Genomic DNA, 22,021 nt, shown 5'->3' on the forward strand with positions numbered 1-22,021 from the left:
GGTGACAACCAAAATGGCCGCCATCTCCTACAAGTCCAAGACAATGTCCTTCTCACCATACAGATCACTGGGAGTGCGGGTGACAACCAATATGGCCGCCATCTCCTACAAGTCCAAGACAATGTCCTTCTCCCCATACAGATCACTAGGGGTGCGGGGTACAACCAATATGGCCGCCATCCCCTACAAGTCCAAGACAATGTCCTTCTCCCCATACAGATCACTAGGAGTGCGGGTAAAAACCAATATGGCCGCCATCTCCTACAGGTGTCAGACAATGTCCTTCTGACCATACAGATCACTAGGGGTGCGGGCGACAACCAATATGGCCGCCATCCCCTACATGTGTCAGACAATATCCTTCTCCCCATACAGATCACTAGGGGGGTGGGGGACAACCAATATGGCCGCCACCTCCTTCAAGTCCAAGACATTGTCCTTCTCCAAATACAGATCACTAGGGTGCGGTGATAACCAATATGGCCGCCATCCCCTACAAGTCCAAGACAATGTCCTTCTCCCCATACAGATCACTAGGAGTGCAGGTGATAACCAATATGGCCGCCATCCCCTACAAGTCCAAGACCATGTCTTTCTCCCCATACAGATCACTAGGGGGTCGGGTGACAACCAATATGGCCGCCATCTCCTTCAAGTCCAAGGCAATGTCCTTCTCCCCATGCAGATCACTAGGAGTGCGTGTGACAACCAATATGGCCGCCATCCCCTACAAGTCCAAGACAATGTCTTTCTCCCCATATAGATCACTAGGATCGCGGGTGAAAACCAATATGGCCGCCATCCCCTACAAGTCCAAGACAATGTCTTTCTCCCCATATAGATCACTAGGGGTGCGGGTGACAACCAATATGGCCGCCATCTCCTACAAGTCCAAGACAATGTCCTTCTCCCCATACAGATCACTAGGAGTGCAGGTGACAACCAATATGGCCACAATCCCCTACAAGTCCAAGACAATGTCCTTCTCCCCATACAGATCACTAGGAGTGCAGGTGACAACCAATATGGCCGCCATCTCCTACAAGTCCAAGACAATGTCTTTCTCTCCATAGAGATCACTAGGAGTGCAGGTGACAACCAATATGGCCGCCATCCCCTACAAGTCCAAGACAATGTCCTTCTCACCATACAGATCACTAGGAGTGCGGGTGACAACCAATACGGCCGCCATCCCCTACAAGTCCAAGACAATATTCTTTTCCCCATACAGATCACTAGGGGTGCGGGTGACAACCAAAATGGCCGCCATTTCCTACAAGTGCAAGACAATGTCCTTCTCACCATACAGATCACTGGGAGTGCGGGTGACAACCAATATGGCCGCCATCCCCTAAAAGTCCAAGACAATGTCCTTCTCACCATACAGATAACTAGGGGTTCGGGTGACAACCAATATGGCCGCCATCTCCTACAAGTCCAAGACAATGTCCTTCTCCCCATACAGATCACTAGGGGTGCGGGGTACAACCAATATGGCCACCATCCCCTACAAGTCCAAGACAATGTCCTTCTCCCCATACAGATCACTAGGAGTGCGGGTAAAAACCAATATGGCCGCCATCTCCTACAAGTGTCAGACAATGACCTTATGACCATACAGATCACTAGGGGTGCGGGCGACAACCAATATGGCCGCCATCCCCTACAAGTGTCAGACAATATCCTTCTCCCCATACAGATCACTAGGGGGGTGGGGGACAACCAATATGGCCGCCACCTCCTTCAAGTCCAAGACATTGTCCTTCTCCAAATACAGATCACTAGGAGTGCAGGTGATAACCAATATGGCCGCCATCCCCTACAAGTCCAAGACCATGTCTTTCTCCCCATACAGATCACTAGGGGTCGGGTGACAACCAATATGGCCGCCATCTCCTACAAGTCCAAGACAATGTCCTTCTCACCATACAGATCACTAGGGGTGTGGGTGACAACCAATATGGCCACCATCTTCTACAAGTCCAAGGCAATGTCCTTCTCCCCATATAGATCACTAGGGGTGTGGGTGACAACCAATATGGCCGCAATCCCCTACAAGTCCAAGACAATGTCCTTCTCCCCATACAGATCACTAGGGGTGCGTGTGACAACCAATATGGCCGCCATCCCCTACAAGTCCAAGACAATGTCTTTCTCCCCATACAGATCACTAGGGGGTCGGGTGACAACCAATATGGCCGCCATCTCCTACAAGTCCAAGACAATGTCCTTCTCCCCATACAGATCACTAGGGGTGCGGGTGACAACCAATATGGCCGCCATTCCCTACAAATGTCAGACAATGTCCTTCTCACCATACAGATCACTAGGGGTGCGGGTGACAACCAATATGGCCGCCATCCCCTACAAATGTCAGACAATGTCCTTCTCACCATACAGATCACTAGGAGTGCGGGTGACAACCAATATGGCCGCCATCTCCTACAAGTCCAAGACAATGTCCTTCTCCCCATACAGATCACTAGGGGTGCGGGTGATAACCAATATGGCCGCCATCCCCTACAATTCCAAGACAATGTCCTTCTCCCCATACAGATCACTAGGGGTGCGGGTGACAACCAATATGGCCGCCATCCCCTACAATTCCAAGACAATGTCCTTCTCCCCATACAGATCACTAGGGGTGCGGGTGACAACCAATATGGCCACCATCCTCTACAAGTGTCAGACAATGTCCTTCTCCCCATACAGATCACTAGGGGTGCGGGCGACAACCAATATGGCCGCCACCTCCTACATGTTTCAGACAATGTCCTTCTCCCCATACAGATCACTAGGGGTGCGGGTGACAACCAATATGGCCGCCATCTTCTACAAGTGTCAGACAATGTCCTTCTCCCCATACAGATCACTAGGGGTTCGGGTACAACCAATATGGCCGCCATCTTCTACATGTGTCAGACAATGTCCTTCTCCCCATACAGATCACTAGGGGTTCGGGCACAACCAATATGGCTGCCATCCCCTACAAGTATCAGACAATGTCCTTCTCACCATACAGATCACTAGGAGTGCGGGTGACAACCAATATGGCCGCCATCTCCTACAAGTGTCAGACAATGTCTTTCTCCCCATACAGATCACTAGGAGCGCAGTTGATAACCAATATGGCCGCCATCCCCTACATGTCAAAGACAATGTCCTTCTCACCAAACAGATCTCTAGCAGCGCGGGTGACAACCAATATGGCCGCCATCCCCTACAAGTCCAAGACAATGTCCTTCTCCCCTTAAAGATCACTAGGGGTGCGGGTGACAACCAATATGGCCGCCATCCCCTACAAGTCCAAGACAATGTCCTTCTCCCCATACAGATCACTAGGAGCGCGGGTGACAACTAATATGGCCGCCATCTCCTACAAGCCGGCCTTGATCTGCACTGATATAATGAGGGGATGGTCCAGGAGATAACATGGCGGATATAATGTTCTATCCTCCCCCGTATCGCTTCCCGGGGGTCACATTACGGGATTATCTCATCTTAAAGCCGATGTACGTCACCAATCTGTCCGTCACCAATCTGCCCCACCAGGTACACGGCACCGGCTCCCACAGGGTTAATCCAGTGTAAAGAAGGACTCCGCCCCCAATACATTAAAGGTGATAAATGAAGCGACGTTACGTAATAATAATACGGATGGGACGTTCTCATCTCCTGTTCACACACGGAGGGGACAAAGTCGCTTCATTGTTTCATTTTACATAAACTGGAGAAATAAAAGGAAGATGGACGAGTCCCATGACGTCCCTGATCCGCTCCTCCTCATCTACCGTGGACAGAACGTGGCCCCTGCCCGCTCAGGGCCAATCGGGGCCAAACAAGAGATGATGTCAACCAGGAGGGGCCTGACGTAGGTCTGAGGTGCGGCTATGGGGGACACTGGTGTGAAGCCCCCAGAGGAGGGACTGGAGGGGCTCATTGTTATTGACCGTAGTGCCACACACTGTAAGTACACGACCTCTGACCCCACAGAAGTGCAACGTCCTGCAGCTGCCCCCTCCCCTCCTTACCTAATAGGTGGTTTGTGGGCTCCTTAAAGGTCATCGGCAGAACAGGAGGAAGTTCTGGGAGTTCCTGATCCGGCACCTCCAGTGTTGGGCTCTCCTGAAACCAAAGAGACAGCAAAGGTCCTGAGAGGGTCTCTACAGACAGAACCAAGGTCCCCAGAGGGTCTCTACAGACAGAACCAAGGTCCTGAGAGGGTCTCTACAGACAGAAGCAAGGTCCTGAGAGGGTCTCTACAGAAAGAACCGAGGTCCTGAGAGGGTCTCTACAGACAGAACCAAGGTCCTGAGAGGGTCTCTACAGAGAGAACCAAAGTCCTGAGAGGGTCTCTACAGACAGAAAAAAGGTCCCAAGAGGGTCTCTACAGACAGAACCAAGGTCCCGAGAGGGTCTCTACAGACAGAACCAAGGTCCCGAGAGGGTCTCTACAGACAGAACCAAGGTCCCGAGAGGGTCTCTACAGACAGAACCAAGGTCCCGAGAGGGTCTCTACAGACAGAACCAAGGTCCCGAGAGGGTCTCTACAGACAGAACCAAGGTCCTGAGAGGGTCTCTACAGACAGAACCAAGGTCCCGAGAGGGTCTCTACAGACAGAACCAAGGTCCCGAGAGGGTCTCTACAGACAGAAAAAAGGTCCCGACAGGGTCTCAACAGACAGAACCAAGGTCCTGAGAGGGTCTCTACAGACAGAACCAAGGTCCCGAGAGGGTCTCTACAGACAGAAAAAAGGTCCCGAGAGGGTCTCTACAGACAGAACCAAGGTCCTGAGAGGGTCTCTACAGACAGAACCAAGGTCCTGAGAGGGTCTCTACAGACAGAACCAAGGTCCTGAGAGGGTCTCTACAGACAGAACCAAGGTCCCGAGAGGGTCTCTACAGACAGAACCAAGGTCCTGAGAGGGTCTCTACAGACAGAACCGAGGTCCCGAGAGGGTCTCTACAGACAGAACCAAGGTCCCGAGAGGGTCTCTACAGACAGAACCAAGGTCCTGAGAGGGTCTCTACAGACAGAACCAAGGTCCTGAGAGGGTCTCTACAGAGAGAACCAAGGTCCTGAGAGGGTCTCTACAGACAGAACCAAGGTCCTGAGAGGGTCTCTACAGACAGAACCAAGGTCCTGAGAGGGTCTCTACAGAGAGAACCAAGGTCCTGAGAGGGTCTCTACAGACAGAACCAAGGTCCTGAGAGGGTCTCTACAGAGAGAACCAAGGTCCTGAGAGGGTCTCTACAGACAGAACCAAGGTCCTGAGAGGGTCTCTACAGAGAGAACCAAAGTCCTGAGAGGGTCTCTACAGACAGAAGCAAGGTCCTGAGAGGGTCTCTACAGACAGAAGCAAGGTCCTGAGAGGGTCTCTACAGACGGAACCAAGGTCCTGAGAGGGTCTCTACAGACAGAACCAAGGTCCTGAGAGGGTCTCTACAGACAGAAGCAAGGTCCCGAGAGGGTCTCTACAGACAGAACCAAGGTCCTGAGAGGGTCTCTACAGACAGAAGCTAGGTCCTGAGAGGGTCTCTACAGACGGAACCAGGGTCCCTCACATAGTACATCCTCCATCATACACTACGTCATCCATCATACACTACATCCTCCATCATACACTACGTCATCCATCATACACTACATCTTCCATCATACACTACATCTTCCATCATACACTGCATCCTCCATCATACACTACGTCATCCATCATACACTACATCCTCCATCATACACTACATCATACACTACATCCTCCATCATACACTATATCCTCCATCATACACTACATCTTCCATCATACACTACATCCTCCATCATACACTACATCCTCCATCATACACTACATCCTCCATCATACACTACATCTTCCATCATACACTACATCTTCCATCATACACTACATCTTCGATCATACACTACATCCTCCATCATACACTACATCTTCCATCATACACTACATCTTCCATCATACACTACATCCTCCATCATACACTACATCCTCCATCATACACTACATCTTCCATCATACACTACATCTTCCATCATACACTACATCCTCCATCATACACTACATCCTCCATAATACACTACGTCATCCATCATACACTACATCCTCCATCATACACTACATCCTCCATCATACACTACATCCTCCAACATACACTACATCCTCTATAATACACTACGTCATCCATCATACACTACATCATACATCATACACTACATCCTCCATCATACACTACATCTTCCATCATACACTACATCTTCCATCATACACTACATCCTCCATCATACACTACATCCTCCATCATACACTACATCTTCCATCATACACTACATCTTCCATCATACACTACATCCTCCATCATACACTACATCCTCTATAATACACTACGTCATCCATCATACACTACATCATACATCATACACTACATCCTCCATCATACACTACATCTTCCATCATACACTACATCTTCCATCATACACTACATCCTCCATCATACACTACATCCTCTATAATACACTACGTCATCCATCAATCATACACTACATCCTCCATCATACACTACATCCTCCATCATACACTACATCTTCCATCATACACTACATCCTCCATCATACACTACATCCTCCATCATACACTACATGATACACTACATCCTCCATCATACACTATATCCTCCATCATACACTACATCATACACTACATCCTCCATCATACACTACATCATACACTACATCCTCCATCATACACTACATCCTCCATCATACACTACATCCTCCATCATACACTACATCTTCCATCATACACTACATCCTCCATCATACACTACATCCTCCATCATACACTACATCCTCCATCATACACTACGTCATCCATCATACACTACATCCTCTATAATACACTACGTCATCCATCATACACTACATCATACACTACATCCTCCATCATACACTACATCCTCCATCATACACTACATCCTCCATCATACACTACATCCTCCATCATACACTACGTCATCCATCATACACTACGTCATCCATCATACACTACGTCATCCATCATACACTACATCCTCTATAATACACTACATCCTCCATCATACACTACATCATACACATATAGTGCCGCCCCTCCGATATAGTGCCGCCCCCCGATATAGTGCCACTCTCCAATAAAGTGCCGCCCCCTGATATAGTGCTGGCCCGATATAATTCCACCCCCCTGATATAGTGCTGCCCCCTGATATAGTGCTGCTCCCTGATATAGTGCCGCCCCCTGATATAGTGCCACCCCGCCTGATATAGTGCCCCCCCTGATATAGCGTCGCCCCCTGATATAGCGCCATCCCCTGATATAGCGCCGTCCCCTGATATAGTGCCACCCCCTGATATAGTGCCACCCCTGGATATAGTACTGCCTCCTGATATAGTGCTGCCCCCTGATATAGTGCCACCCCCCTGATATAGTACTTCCTCCTGATATAGTGCCACCCCCTGATATAGTGCCACCCCCTGATATAGTGCCACCCCCCTTATATAGTTCCACCCCCCCCCCCCGATATAGTGCCTGCCACCCCCATGATATAGTGCCACCCCCCTGATATAATGCTTCCCCCTGATATCATCATCATCCAATCAATGAAGGGAGTCTCCATCAACATCATCCTATCATCCACTGAGGTCTACAGAGAAAACAATGGACTACAGCCCACAGCATGTCATGGCAGCCTTATCGACTGTCGGGAATTGCTGGGGGTTGTTGTTGGAAACTGAAGAGCCACAGTTTGGAGGAAAAGGACACGTTCATGTTGCTTCTATTTTTAGTAATAACGTACCTGGTCAAATAAGTAGACAGTGACATCATCAAAGAACGAGACAGCCTTCTTCTTCCGGTCCAGGTGGGTTGGTTCAGCTGGAGGCAGGAAGCTGGGGGTCTTGAGGAGGCCTCTGAGGTGCCCACAACTCCCGTGGTCTGTGATGACGATGGGTATAGTGATGTGCTCCTCCTCACTCTCTTCGCTGTGCTCCTGGATGTTATAGCAGCGGAGCTCTTCATCGGACTCGTCACTGTCATCACTTTCTTCATCCTCGTCATCATCATCACGGGACTCCCCCACTCGACCCTCCTTCCGTATAAGTGGAGGAGAAAGGCATTTGGATAAATGGGAGGCCCCCAGTGCTTCTCTATTGTCTTCTGCCTGCAGTCCTGTGGTCAGGGTGATGCTCCCAGCTGTGCCCGGCTTGACCATGCATGTTTTGGTCAGGCACAGCTGGACAGGGGAAAGTGTGAAGGTCCTGTGTACGGGGGTCGGCTCTACCAATGAAAGTCCATTGGGTTTCTCTGTAGAAGAATCCTTGTGACTTTCTAACCCCAAACCTTCGTCCACAGACTCTTCCCTCACTATCAGAGGAGGCTCAAACAATGAAGATAGAGGAGAAAGAGTTATCTGCAGAAGATCTCCTTCCACCTTGGGCAGACATTGACCCGATACGTCCTCACCGTTTCCTCCTGAGATGGTTTCTATATCCAGCTCTGGACGCAGAGCGGGGGCTTCCTGCTGTTCTCTTTCATCTCTATGGTCACTCTCCTCCTCTTCCTCACGATTAAAAGAGTCATAGTCTGAGAAATAAGCAGAATCTCGGTAAGGATTCTTGGCATCTAGACCCTGTAAATCGCTGCTCACTGACCGGGACATTGGCATATCTCCAGCTTCCAGGCTCTGTTCCTGGGACTGACTTAGTTGGTAATAAACTTCGCTTTCTCTGTTTTCTTGTGGTTCCTTTAAAACAAACTCTGGAGACTCATAGTTTTCCGTGTCGTAGCCGCTGTCCAGTGCTTTGGGCTGGGCACAGGGGGCATAGGTCCCGAGGCTGAATGCCTCACAGGAGCTGGCCGTGGATGGCATATCCAAAGAATCTAAAGAGTCCGGAGTGCCCACCTGTTTCTGAAAGGACCTAAAGGATGGAGCTGTATCCCCTCGCTCACTAGAGAGGTCAGTATACACCCCTGAGGTCAGTTCCATGGTGTCCTCATCTTCACTGTCACTCTGCAGCTGGAAGAGGTCTTTAGGGATGGTCTTCTCCTGGCTGCATATCTCAGGAGAAACAGAAACCTCTGGAGATACAGCATTGGATATGATGTCCTCTTCTGTGATGGGAGGGTTACATGAAGACACTTCACAATGACTTACCAAACCTACCCCAAGAGGATCTATGTCTTGACCTGAATCTACATCTTGACCTGAATCTACGTCTTGACCTGAATCTACGTCTTGACCTGAATCTATGTCTTGACCAGAATCTGGAGACTCCAGAGGGTGGGGGATATGATCAGACTGGGACACAGAGGTTTGTGTGTTTTCGGAGAACTGACCAGGTGGGACCTGAGTTTCTAAACATTCCTGTGTCATTTGCTCCTCAGCTTTGTAAAAATCTTCCCGCAATCCTTCAGCTATAGATGCATTGTTGTCTCCCTCACCAGTCTCCATGGCCTGCCATGTTTCAGGTCCGTAGGGTGCCTCATTTTCTTGGGTGTCTTCAGAGCGGTGGTTACACCAGACACCAGGGCTGTGCTGCTGGGGGTCACTGGAAATATTATTGTTGGATGAAATGTTTGATGCCCAATGTGGGGAAAATGCCGGGAGTTGCGGAGTCCTCTCAGACATTTCACTCTGCTCCGAGACGTTTTCAGCTTCTATTCTTACAGAATCCAGTCTATCTCCACACATCGGCGCAGTGTCCTCGCTTTCTGATGTATCTGGCAGTGCTATCTCTTCGGCACCAGACTGGTCTTGGCATAACTGATGAAAAAATGGAGAGGCTTCAAGAGGGTCAACATAACCCTTGGGGCTGTCAATCTCCTCGACAGGATGGTCGTCTGTCTCATCTCCAGAGGGAGAATTAAGGTTTTGGGACTGGCTAAGCCAACAGGTCTCTTCAGAAGAGCCGTCTATTTGTCCCAACAGGGGCTCCATGGACAGACTTATGGAAGGATTATGATCACACAGCTCCTCCTCCATCCCGGGTTCCTCTTTAGGACTGTGCTCTTCATGCTGTGGGCTGTATTCCTGCTCAACATTGCTGCCTAGATCTTCTTCAATACGGATGTAGTAGTCCCCTGCCACCGATGGACTACGGGCACTCAAAACCGGGACCAACTCAAGAGGACGAGAGTTGGGATTGCAGTCCTTGTTTTCGTACCCAGATGGTGACACACCCAGACTGATTCTATCTCCAGTGTTTGTTGTGTAGTACATGTCTTGGTAGGGTTGACAGACGGGGCTCAGCGGGTACTGCTCATGGCGTCCACGCTCCCACTTATACTCAAAGTTAAGCCCCTGGCTTGTCTGAGTGACGGTCAAAACGTCATCCCCGTCCGAGTGAAATCCATCTGAGGAGAAGTGCTCGAGTAGTGGGTAGGAAGAGACCTCTGTGTCATGGTGGCCCCCGCTATCAGCTCCACCATTGGGTTTCATAGCGTTCCAGCGCTTTTCAAACTCTTCCTCCAGCTCGCCAGCACCCTTGACACTCAAGTAGGAGAGAAGAAGGTGCACCTCCTCGGCTGAGGGTCTCTGATCCGGCTGCAGCCAGCAAAACTGCATCACCTCATACCTGGAAGAGAACAAAGACATCAGAACAACAATAAAGGACAAATATAAGATGTTCCTGCTCATGACCACTAGTGATGCCCCCTGGTGTGACTATAGATGGAGGGGGCATTGGTGGTAGGACATATAGTGGTAGGACATACGGTGGTGGGACATATGGAGGTAGGACTTATGGTGGTGGGACATACATTGGTGGGACATGTGGTGGGGCATCTGGTGGCGGGACATATGGTAGTAGGACATCCAGTGGTGGGACATACGGGGGTAGGAAATACGGTGGTGGGACATACGATGGTGGGACATATTGTGGTAGGACATATTGTGGTAGGACATATTGGCGGGATATATGATGGTGGGACATGTAGTGGTAGGACATATGGTGATGGGACATATTGTGGTAGGATATATTGGCGGGATATATGATGGTGGGACATGTAGTGGTAGGACATACGGTGGTGTGACATATGGTGGTGGGACATACGGTGGTGTGACATATGATGGTGGGACATACGGTGGTGGGGCATATGGTGGTGTGACGTGTGGTGGTGGGACATACGGTGGCGGGACATACGGTGGTGTGACATATGGTGGGGGGACATATGGTGGTGTGACATATGATGGTGGGACATACGGTGGTGGGGCATATGGTGGTGTGACGTGTGGTGGTGGGGCATATGGTGGTGTGACATACGGTGGCGGGACATACGGTGGTGTGACATGGTGGCGGGACATACGGTGGTGTGACATATGGTGGTGGGACATACAGTGGTGTGACGTGTGGTGGTGGGACATGAGAAGGTTCAGAGACTTCCTGAAGAGGTTCTGTTGAGTGTTTCTATGGTGTATACTCGGTGATGTACTGGTTTCTCTGGTGATCCCGGCTGTGCACATGTTTTTCTGGTTGGAGGAATCCCCGGTGACTTATAGTTTCCGAGCTGACACCATTGGTGCCTGTAATTCCCTCCCTGATCTGTGTGGTGGAGAATCTATTCCCTGTAATATCAGATTCAAAGATAAAGGGATCAACACCCTGGACAATCCTGGACATCACCAGAAGCAGAGTCAGCATGTAATGCTTTATGTCTCCTGTGGGGGCGCTGCAGGATTACCCCCAGAAATCACAGCTGACTGCCAGGGGTGGTAATAGCAGGACATCCTCCTTATCCTCAAGGTCCAGTCACGCAAAACAGGGATTGTTCGAAGCAGAGGACCCCTTTAGGGAATTAGGATTTTACGTGAAGAGATCACGGGAATGGAGAATCTTGCCGTCATTGTGGGCAAATCCTATAGGTATAGATATATCACAACGTTCTTCTCTACTCAATTTACACAACAACCACTAATGCAGCCACTACAGCACCCCCCCGAGGGTGTCGCCCGAGACTTGCATCACAATATTTTGAGTCCACATGAAAAAGATCCATAGCCAAAGGGTGCCACCGTCTGTCAAGACATGTTCGGAGTTGTAGTTTTGCAACTTGGAGACCACTAATCTACAAGGTCCACAGTTTGGAGACCACTGATCTACAAGGTCTACAGTTTAGAGACCACTGACCTACCAGGTTCGCAGTATGGAGACCACTGACCTACAAGGTCCACAGTTTGGAGACCACTGATCCACGAGGTCCACAGTATGGAGACCACTGATCTACAAGGTCCGCAGTATGGAGACCACTGATCTACAAGGTCCACAGTATGGAGACCACTGATCTACGAGGTCCACAGTATGGAGACCACTGACCTACTAGGTCCACAGTATGGAGACCACTGATCTACAAGGTCCACAGTATGGAGACCACTGATCTACAAGGTCCACAGTATGGAGACCACTGATCTACGAGGTCCACAGTATGGAGACCACTGATCTATGAGGTCCACAGTATGGAGACCACTGACCTACAAGGTCCACAGTATGGAGACCACTGATCCACGAGGTCCACAGTATGGAGACCACTGATCTACAAGGTCCGCAGTATGGAGACCACTGATCTATGAGGTCCACAGTATGGAGTCCACTGACCTACAAGGTCCACAGTATGGAGACCACTGATCCACGAGGTCCACAGTATGGAGACCACTGATCTACAAGGTCCGCAGTATGGAGACCACTGATCTACAAGGTCCACAGTATGGAGACCACTGATCTACAAGGTCCACAGTGTGGAGACCACTGATCTACGAGGTCCACAGTATGGAGACCACTGACCTACAAGGTCCACAGTATGGAGACCACTGATCCACGAGGTCCACAGTATGGAGAGCACTGATCTACAAGGTCCGCAGTATGGAGACCACTGATCTACAAGGTCCACAGTATGGAGACCACTGATCTACAAGGTCCACAGTATGGAGACCACTGACCTACAAGGTCCACAGTATGGAGACCACTGATCTACAAGGTCCGCAGTATGGAGACCACTGATCTACAAGGTCCGCAGTATGGAGACCACTAATTTACAAGGTCCACAGTTTGGAGACCACTGATTTACAAGGTCTACAGTTTGGAGACCACTGACCTACCAGGTTCACAGTATGGAGACCACTGACCTACAAGGTCCACAGTTTGGAGACCACTGATCCACGAGGTCTACAGTATGGAGACCACTGATCTACAAGGTCCACAGTTTGGAGACCACTGATCTACGAGGTCCACAGTTTGGAGACCACTGATCTACAAGGTCCGCAGTATGGAGACCACTGATCTACCAGGTCCGCAGTATGGAGACCACTGATCTACAAGGTCCACAGTATGAAGACCACTGATCTACAAGGTCCGCAGTATGGAGACCACTAATCTACAAGGTAGACAGTATGGAGACCACTGATCTACAAGGTTCACAGTATGAAGACCACTGATCTACAAGGTCCGCAGTATGGAGACCACTGATCTACAAGGTCCACAGTATGAAGACCACTGATCTACAAGGTCCGCAGTATGGAGACCACTGATCTACAAGGTCCGCAGTATGGAGACCACTGATCTACAAGGTCCACAGTATGGAGACCACTGACCTACAAGGTCCACAGTATGGAGACAACTGATCCACGAGGTCCACAGTATGGAGACCACTGATCTACAAGGTCCACAGTATGGAGACCACTGATCTACAAGGTCCGCAGTATGGAGACCACTGATCTACAAGGTCCACAGTATGGAGACCACTGATCTACAAGGTCCTCAGTATGGAGACCACTGATCTACAAGGTCCACAGTATGGAGACCACTGATCTACAAGGTCCGCAGTATGGAGACCACTAATCTACAAGGTCCACAGTTTGGAGACCACTGATCTACAAGGTCTACAGTTTGGAGACCACTGACCTACCAGGTCCACAGTTTGGAGACCACTGATCCACGAGGTCTACAGTATGGAAACCACTGATCTACAAGGTCCACAGTATGGAGACCACTGACCTACAAGGTCCACAGTTTGGAGACCACTGATCCACGAGGTCTACAGTATGGAGACCACTGATCTACAAGGTCCACAGTTTGGAGACCACTGATCTACGAGGTCCACAGTTTGGAGACCACTGATCTACAAGGTCCACAGTATGAAGACCACTGATCTACAAGGACCGCAGTATGGAGACCACTGATCTACAAGGTCCGCAGTATGGAGACCACTGATCTACAAGGTCCGCAGTATGGAGACCACTGATCTACAAGGTCCACAGTATGGAGACCACTGACCTACAAGGTCCACAGTTTGGAGATCACTGATCCACGAGGTCTACAGTATGGAGACCACTGATCTACAAGGTCCACAGTTTGGAGACCACTGATCTACGAGGTCCACAGTTTGGAGACCACTGATCTACAAGGTCCACAGTATGAAGACCACTGATCTACAAGGTCCGCAGTATGGAGACCACTGATCTACAAGGTCCGCAGTATGGAGACCACTGATCTACAAGGTTCACAGTATGGAGACCACTGATCTAGACAGCTGTGATGGGGGGGTCCCCTCTATGAATACAGGGGTGCACCAGGTCATTAATAGGTAACACACAGATATGTTCCCGTGGGATTACTTCTTACCAGCGGTCGGAGAGGAGTTGCTGGAGTTGGGGTTTGGGTAGTTTGAGCTGCTGCTCCTTGATAACATAGCAGAGGACCTGGCGGTCAGAGAAGGTGTCGTACGGCTGACGTCCCAATTCAAAGAGCTCCCAGAGGATGACGCCCAAGGACCTTGTGGGGGAGAGAAGAAGACTACATCAGGGCAAAGACAATATACGGCAGGATCTCAGTCCCCTCCCCCCCACTCAGGATACCCTCTGATGCCCCCCTCAGGATCTGAGCCCCCTCTGATGCCCCCCCCACTCAGGATCTGAGCCCCCTCTGATGCCCCTTCCCCCCCCACCCCCCCTCAGGATCTGAGCCCCCTCTGATGCCCCCCCCCCCCTCAGGATCTGAGCCCCCTCTGAACAACCAGAGCAACATCTGTAGGAATGTCCTCCCCGTCAGAGCCTCAGAAACCTTCATATAGGGTGACTGTCCTTATACATAGTGACTGACCTTATATAGGGTGACTGGTCTTATATAGGGTGACTGGCCTTATATATAGTGACTGACCTTATATAGGGTGACTGGCCTTATATAGGGTGACTGGCCTTATATTGGGTGGCTGGTCCTTAAATATAGTTACTGGCATTATATAGGGTGGCTGGTCCTTATATATAGTGACTGGCCTTAAATAGGGTGACTGGCCTTATATAGGGTGACTGGCCTTATATAGTGACTGGTCTTATATGGGGTGACTGTCCTTATATATAGTGACTGGCCTTATATATAGTGACTGGCCTTATATAGGGTGATTGGCCTTATATTGGGTGGCTGGTCCTTATATATAGTGACTGATACTTATATATAGTGAATGTCCTTATATATAGTGACTGTCCTTATATATTATATATAGTGACTGTCCTTATATAGGGTGATTGGCCTTATATATAGTGACTGGCCGTATGTATAGTGACTGGCCTTATATAGGGTGACTGGCCTTATATATAGTGACTGGCCTTATATAGGGTGACTGGCCTTATATTGGGTGGCTGGTCCTTATATATAGTGACTGACCTTATATATAGTGACTGGCCTTATATATGGTGACTGGTCCCTATATATAGTGACTGGCCTTATGTATAGTGACTGTCCTTATATATAGTGACTGGTCCTTATATATAGTGAATGTCCTTATCTATAGTGACTGGTCCTCACATAGGATAACTGGCCTTATATATAGTGACTGGCCTTATATATAGCGACTGGTCTTATATGGGGTGACTGTCCTTATATATAGTGACTGGTCTTATATGGGGTGACTGGCCTTATATATAGTGACTGGCCTTATATAGGGTGACTGGCCTTATATATAGTGACTGGTCCTTATATATAGTGACGGGCCTTATATATAGTGACTGGCCTTATATAGGGTGACTGGTCCTTATATATAGTTACTGGCCTTATATATAGTGACTGGCCTTATATAGGGTGACTGGCCTTATATATAGTGACTGGCCTTATATTGGGTGGGTGGTCCTTATATATAGTGACTGTCCTTATATATAGTGACTGGCCTTATATAGGGTGACTGGCCTTATATTGGGTGGCTGGTCCTTATATATAGTGACTGATCCTTATATATAGTGAATGTCCTTATATATAGTGACTGTCCTTATATAGGGTGACTGGTCCTTATATATAGTGACGGGCCTTATATATAGTGACTGGCCTTATATAGGGTGACTGGTCCTTATATATAGTTACTGGCCTTATATATAGTGACTGGCCTTATATAGGGTGACTGGCCTTATATATAGTGACTGGCCTTATATTGGGTGGGTGGTCCTTATATATAGTGACTGTCCTTATATATAGTGACTGGCCTTATATAGGGTGACTGGCCTTATATTGGGTGGCTGGTCCTTATATATAGTGACTGATCCTTATATATAGTGAATGTCCTTATATATAGTGACTGTCCTTATATATTATATATAGTGACTGTCCTTATATAGGGTGATTGGCCTTATATATAGTGACTGGCCGTATGTATAGTGACTGGCCTTATATAGGGTGACTGGCCTTATATATAGTGACTGGCCTTATATAGGGTGACTGGCCTTATATTGGGTGGCTGGTCCTTATATATAGTGACTGACCTTATATATAGTGACTGGCCTTATATATGGTGACTGGTCCCTATATATAGTGACTGGCCTTATGTATAGTGACTGTCCTTATATATAGTGACTGGTCCTTATATATAGTGAATGTCCTTATCTATAGTGACTGGTCCTCACATAGGATAACTGGCCTTATATATAGTGACTGGCCTTATATATAGCGACTGGTCTTATATGGGGTGACTGTCCTTATATATAGTGACTGGTCTTATATGGGGTGACTGGCCTTATATATAGTGACTGGCCTTATATAGGGTGACTGGCCTTATATATAGTGACTGGTCCTTATATATAGTTACTGGCCTTATATATAGTGACTGGCCTTATATAGGGTGACTGGCCTTATATATAGTGACTGGTCCTTATATATAGTTACTGGCCTTATATATAGTGACTGGCCTTATATAGGGTGACTGGTCCTTATATATAGTGACGGGCCTTATATATAGTGACTGGCCTTATATAGGATGACTGGTCCTTATATATAGTTACTGGCCTTATATATAGTGACTGGCCTTATATAGGGTGACTGGCCTTATATATAGTGACTGGCCTTATATTGGGTGGGTGGTCCTTATATATAGTGACTGTCCTTATATATAGTGACTGGCCTTATATAGGGTGACTGGCCTTATATAGGGTGACTGGCCTTATGTATAGTGACTGGCCTTATATATAGTGACTGACCTTATATAGGGTGACTGACCTTATATAGGGTGACTGCCCTTATATATAGTGACTGGCCTTATATAGGGTGACTGGCCTTATATAAGGTGACTGGCCTTATGTATAGTGACTGGCCTTATATATAGTGACTGGCCTTATATTGGGTGGGTGGTCTTTATATATAGTGACTGGCCTTATATATAGTGACTGGCCTTATATAGGGTGACTGGTTTTATATATAGTGACTGACCTTATATAGGGTGACTGGTTTTATATATAGTGACTGGCCTTATATATAGTGAATGGTCTTATATATAGTGACTGGCCTTATATATAGTGACTGGTCCTTATATAGGGTGACTGGTTTTATATATAGTGACTGGCCTTATATATAGTGACTGGCCTTATATAGGGTGACTGGTTTTATATATAGTGACTGACCTTATATAGGGTGACTGGTTTTATATATAGTGACTGGCCTTATATATAGTGACTGACCTTATATAGGGTGACTGGTTTTATATATAGTGACTGGCCTTATATATAGTGACTGGTCCTTATATATAGTGAATGTCGTTATATATAGTGAGTGTCCTTATATATAGTGAATGTCCTTACATATAGTGACTGGCCTTATATATGGTGGCTGGTCCTTATATATAGTGAATGTCCTTATATATAGTGAATGTCCTTACATATAGTGACTGGCCTTATATATGGTGACTGGTCCTTATATATAGTGACTGGCCTTATATAGGGTGACTGGTCCTTATATATAGTTACTGGCCTTATATATAGTGACTGGCCTTATATAGGGTGACTGGCCTTATATATAGTGACTGGCCTTATATTGGGTGGGTGGTCCTTATATATAGTGACTGTCCTTATATATAGTGACTGACCTTATATAGGGCGACTGTCCTTATATATAGTGACTGGCCTTATATAGGGTGACTGGCCTTATATAGGGTGACTGGCCTTATGTATAGTGACTGGCCTTATATATAGTGACTGACCTTATATAGGGTGACTGTCCTTATATATTGTGACTGTCCTTATATAGGGTGACTGACCTTATATAGGGTGACTGCCCTTATATATAGTGACTGGCCTTATATAGGGTGACTGGCCTTATATAAGGTGACTGGCCTTATGTATAGTGACTGGCCTTATATATAGTGACTGGCCTTATATTGGGTGGGTGGTCTTTATATATAGTGACTGGCCTTATATATAGTGACTGGCCTTATATAGGGTGACTGGCCTTATATATAGTGACTGGCCTTATATACGGTGACTGGCCTTATATATAGTGACTGGCCTTATATACGGTGACTGGCCTTATATAGGGTGACTGGCCTTATATATAGTGACTGGTCTTATATATAGTGACTGGCCTTATATATAGTGACTGGTCCTTATATATAGTGAATGTCCTTATATATAGTGAGTGTCCTTATATATAGTGAATGTTCTTACATATAGTGACTGGCCTTATATATGGTGGCTGGTCCTTATATATAGTCACTGGCCTTATATATAGTGACTGGCCTTATATATGGTTACTGTCCTTATATATAGTGACTGGCCTTATATATGGTGACTGGCCCTTATATATAGTGAATGTCCTTATATATAGTGACTGGCCTTATATATAGTGACTGGCCTTATATATAGTGACTGGCCTTATATATAGTGACTGGTCCTTATATATAGTAAATGTCCTTATATATAGTGAATGTCCTTACATATAGTGACTGGCCTTAAATATGGTGGCTGGTCCTTATATATAGTGACTGGCCTTATATATGGTGACTGGTCCTTATATATAGTGACTGGCCTTATATATGGTGACTGGTCCTTATATATAGTGAATGTCCTTATATATAGTGACTGGTCCTTATACATAGTAACTGTCCTTATATATGGTGACTGGTCCTTATATATAGTGACTGTCCTTATATATAGTGACTGGCCTTATACATAGTGACTGTCCTTATATATGGTGACTGGTCCTTATATATAGTGACTGGTCCTCACATAGGATAACTGGCCTTATATATAGTGACTGCCCTTATAAAGGGTGACTACCCTTATATATAGTGACTGGCCTTATATAGAGTGACTATCCTTATATATAGCGACTGTCCTTATACATAGTGACTGGCCTTATATAGGGTGACTGGTCCTAACATAGGGTGATTGGCCTTATATAGGGTGACTGGTCTTATATAGGGTGATTGGCCTTATATATAGTGACTGGCCTTATATAGGGTGACTGCCCTTATATATAGTGACTGGCCTTATATAGGGTGACTGGCCTTATATAGGGTGACTGGCCTTATATATATAGGGTGACTGGCCTTATATATATAGTGACTGCCCTTATATATAGTGACTGGTACAGTACAGGGAGGTGTTTCATGTTCTGTACTCTTTACCTGTATTACTGAAGTGTATACACTGACTGGTGTCTGGTAGCGCCCCCTACACTACAGGGAGGTATTACATGTTCTGTACTCTTTACCTGTATTACTGAAGTATATGCACTGACTGGTGTCTGGTAGCACCCCCTACAGTACAGGGAGGTATTACATGTTCTGTACTCTTTACCTGTATTACTGAAGTGTATGCACTGACTGGTGTCTGGTAGCGCCCCCTACAGTACAGGGAGGTATTACATGTTCTGTACTCTTTACCTGTATTACTGAAGTGTATGCACTGACTGGTGTCTGGTAGCGCCCCCTACAGTACAGGGAGGTATTACATGTTCTGTACTCTTTACCTGTATTACTGAAGTGTATGCACTGACTGGTGTCTGGTAGCACCCTCTACAGTACAGGGAGGTATTCCATGTTCTGTACTCTTTACCTGTATTACTGAAGTGTATGCACTGACTGGTGTCTGGTAGCGCCCCCTACAGTACAGGGAGGTATTACATGTTCTGTACTCTTTACCTGTATTACTGAAGTGTATGCACTGACTGGTGTCTGGTAGCACCCCCTACAGTATAGGGAGGTATTACATGTTCTGTACTCTTTACCTGTATTACTGAAGTGTATGCACTGACTGGTGTCTGGTACCGTCCCCTACAGTACAGGGAGGTACTACATGTTCTGTATTCTTTACCTGTATTACTGAAGTGTATGCACTGACTGGTGTCTGGTAGCACCCCCTACAGTACAGGGAGGTATTACATGTTCTGTACTCTTTACCTGTATTACTGAAGTGTATGCACTGACTGGTGTCTGGTAGAGCCCCCTACAGTACAGAGAGGTATTACATGTTCTGTACTCTTTACCTGTATTACTGAAGTGTATACACTGACTGGTGTCTGGTAGAGCCCCCTACAGTACAGGGAGGTATTACATGTTCTGTACTCTTTACCTGTATTACTGAAGTGTATACACTGACTGGTGTCTGGTAGAGCCCCCTACAGTACAGGGAGGTATTACATGTTCTGTACTCTTTACCTGTATTATTGAAGTGTATGCACTGACTGGTGTCTGGTAGCGCCCCCTACAGTACAGAGAGGTATTACATGTTCTGTACTCTTTACCTGTATTACTGAAGTGTATGCACTGACTGGTGTCTGGTAGCGCCCCCTACAGTACAGGGAGGTATTACATGTTCTGTACTCTTTACATGTATTACTGAAGTGTATGCACTGACTGGTGTCTGGTAGCGCCCCCTACAGTACAGAGAGGTATTACATGTTCTGTACTCTTTACCTGTATTACTGAAGTGTATGCACTGACTGGTGTCTGGTAGCGCCCCCTACAGTACAGAGAGGTATTACATGTTCTGTACTCTTTACCTGTATTACTGAAGTGTATGCACTGACTGGTGTCTGGTAGAGCCCCCTACAGTACAGGGAGGTATTACATGTTCTGTACTCTTTACCTGTATTACTGAAGTGTATGCACTGACTGGTGCCTGGTAGCGCCCCCTACAGTACAGGGAGGTGTTACATGTTCTGTACTCTTTACCTGTATTACTGAAGTGTATGTACTGACTGGTGTCTGGTAGCGCCCCCTACAGTAAAGGGAGGTATTACATGTTCTGTACTCTTTCCTGTATTACTGAAGTGTATGTACTGACTGGTGTCTGGTAGCGCCCTCTACAGTACAGAGAGGTATTACATGTTCTGTACTCTTTACCTGTATTACTGAAGTGTATGCACTGACTGGTGCCTGGTAGCGCCCCCTACAGTACAGGGAGGTATTACATGTTCTGTACTCTTTACCTGTATTACTGAAGTGTATGTACTGACTGGTGTCTGGTAGCGCCCCCTACAGTACAGGGAGGTATTACATGTTCTGTACTCTTTACCTGTATTACTGAAGTGTATGCACTGACTGGTGCCTGGTAGCGCCCCCTACAGTACAGGGAGGTATTACATGTTCTGTACTCTTTACCTGTATTACTGAAGTGTATGTACTGACTGGTGTCTGGTAGCGCCCCCTACAGTACAGGGAGGTATTACATTTTCTGTACTCTTTACCTGTATTACTGAAGTATATGCACTGACTGGTGTCTGGTAGCGCCC

The 22,021-nt window shown here is 47.2% G+C and overlaps 1 protein-coding gene across 2 annotated transcripts in view; it reads right to left on the bottom strand.

Moving 5' to 3' along the window:
* Positions 1–22,021, bottom strand: part of AATK (apoptosis associated tyrosine kinase) — a 169,330-nt gene that overhangs the window by 41,721 nt on the left and 105,588 nt on the right. For both annotated transcript variants that reach the window (XM_056553872.1, XM_056553871.1), the window contains exons 9-11: positions 14,660–14,809; positions 7,846–10,621; positions 4,032–4,125 (exon numbers count right to left, since the gene is read on the bottom strand). In XM_056553872.1, coding sequence (XP_056409847.1) covers positions 4,032–4,125; positions 7,846–10,621; positions 14,660–14,809 — 3,020 coding nt within the window. The remainder of the gene's footprint in view (positions 1–4,031; positions 4,126–7,845; positions 10,622–14,659; positions 14,810–22,021) is intronic.

Source organism: Hyla sarda, unplaced genomic scaffold, assembly GCF_029499605.1.
Source record: "Hyla sarda isolate aHylSar1 unplaced genomic scaffold, aHylSar1.hap1 scaffold_423, whole genome shotgun sequence".
NCBI lineage: Eukaryota > Metazoa > Chordata > Amphibia > Anura > Hylidae > Hyla > Hyla sarda.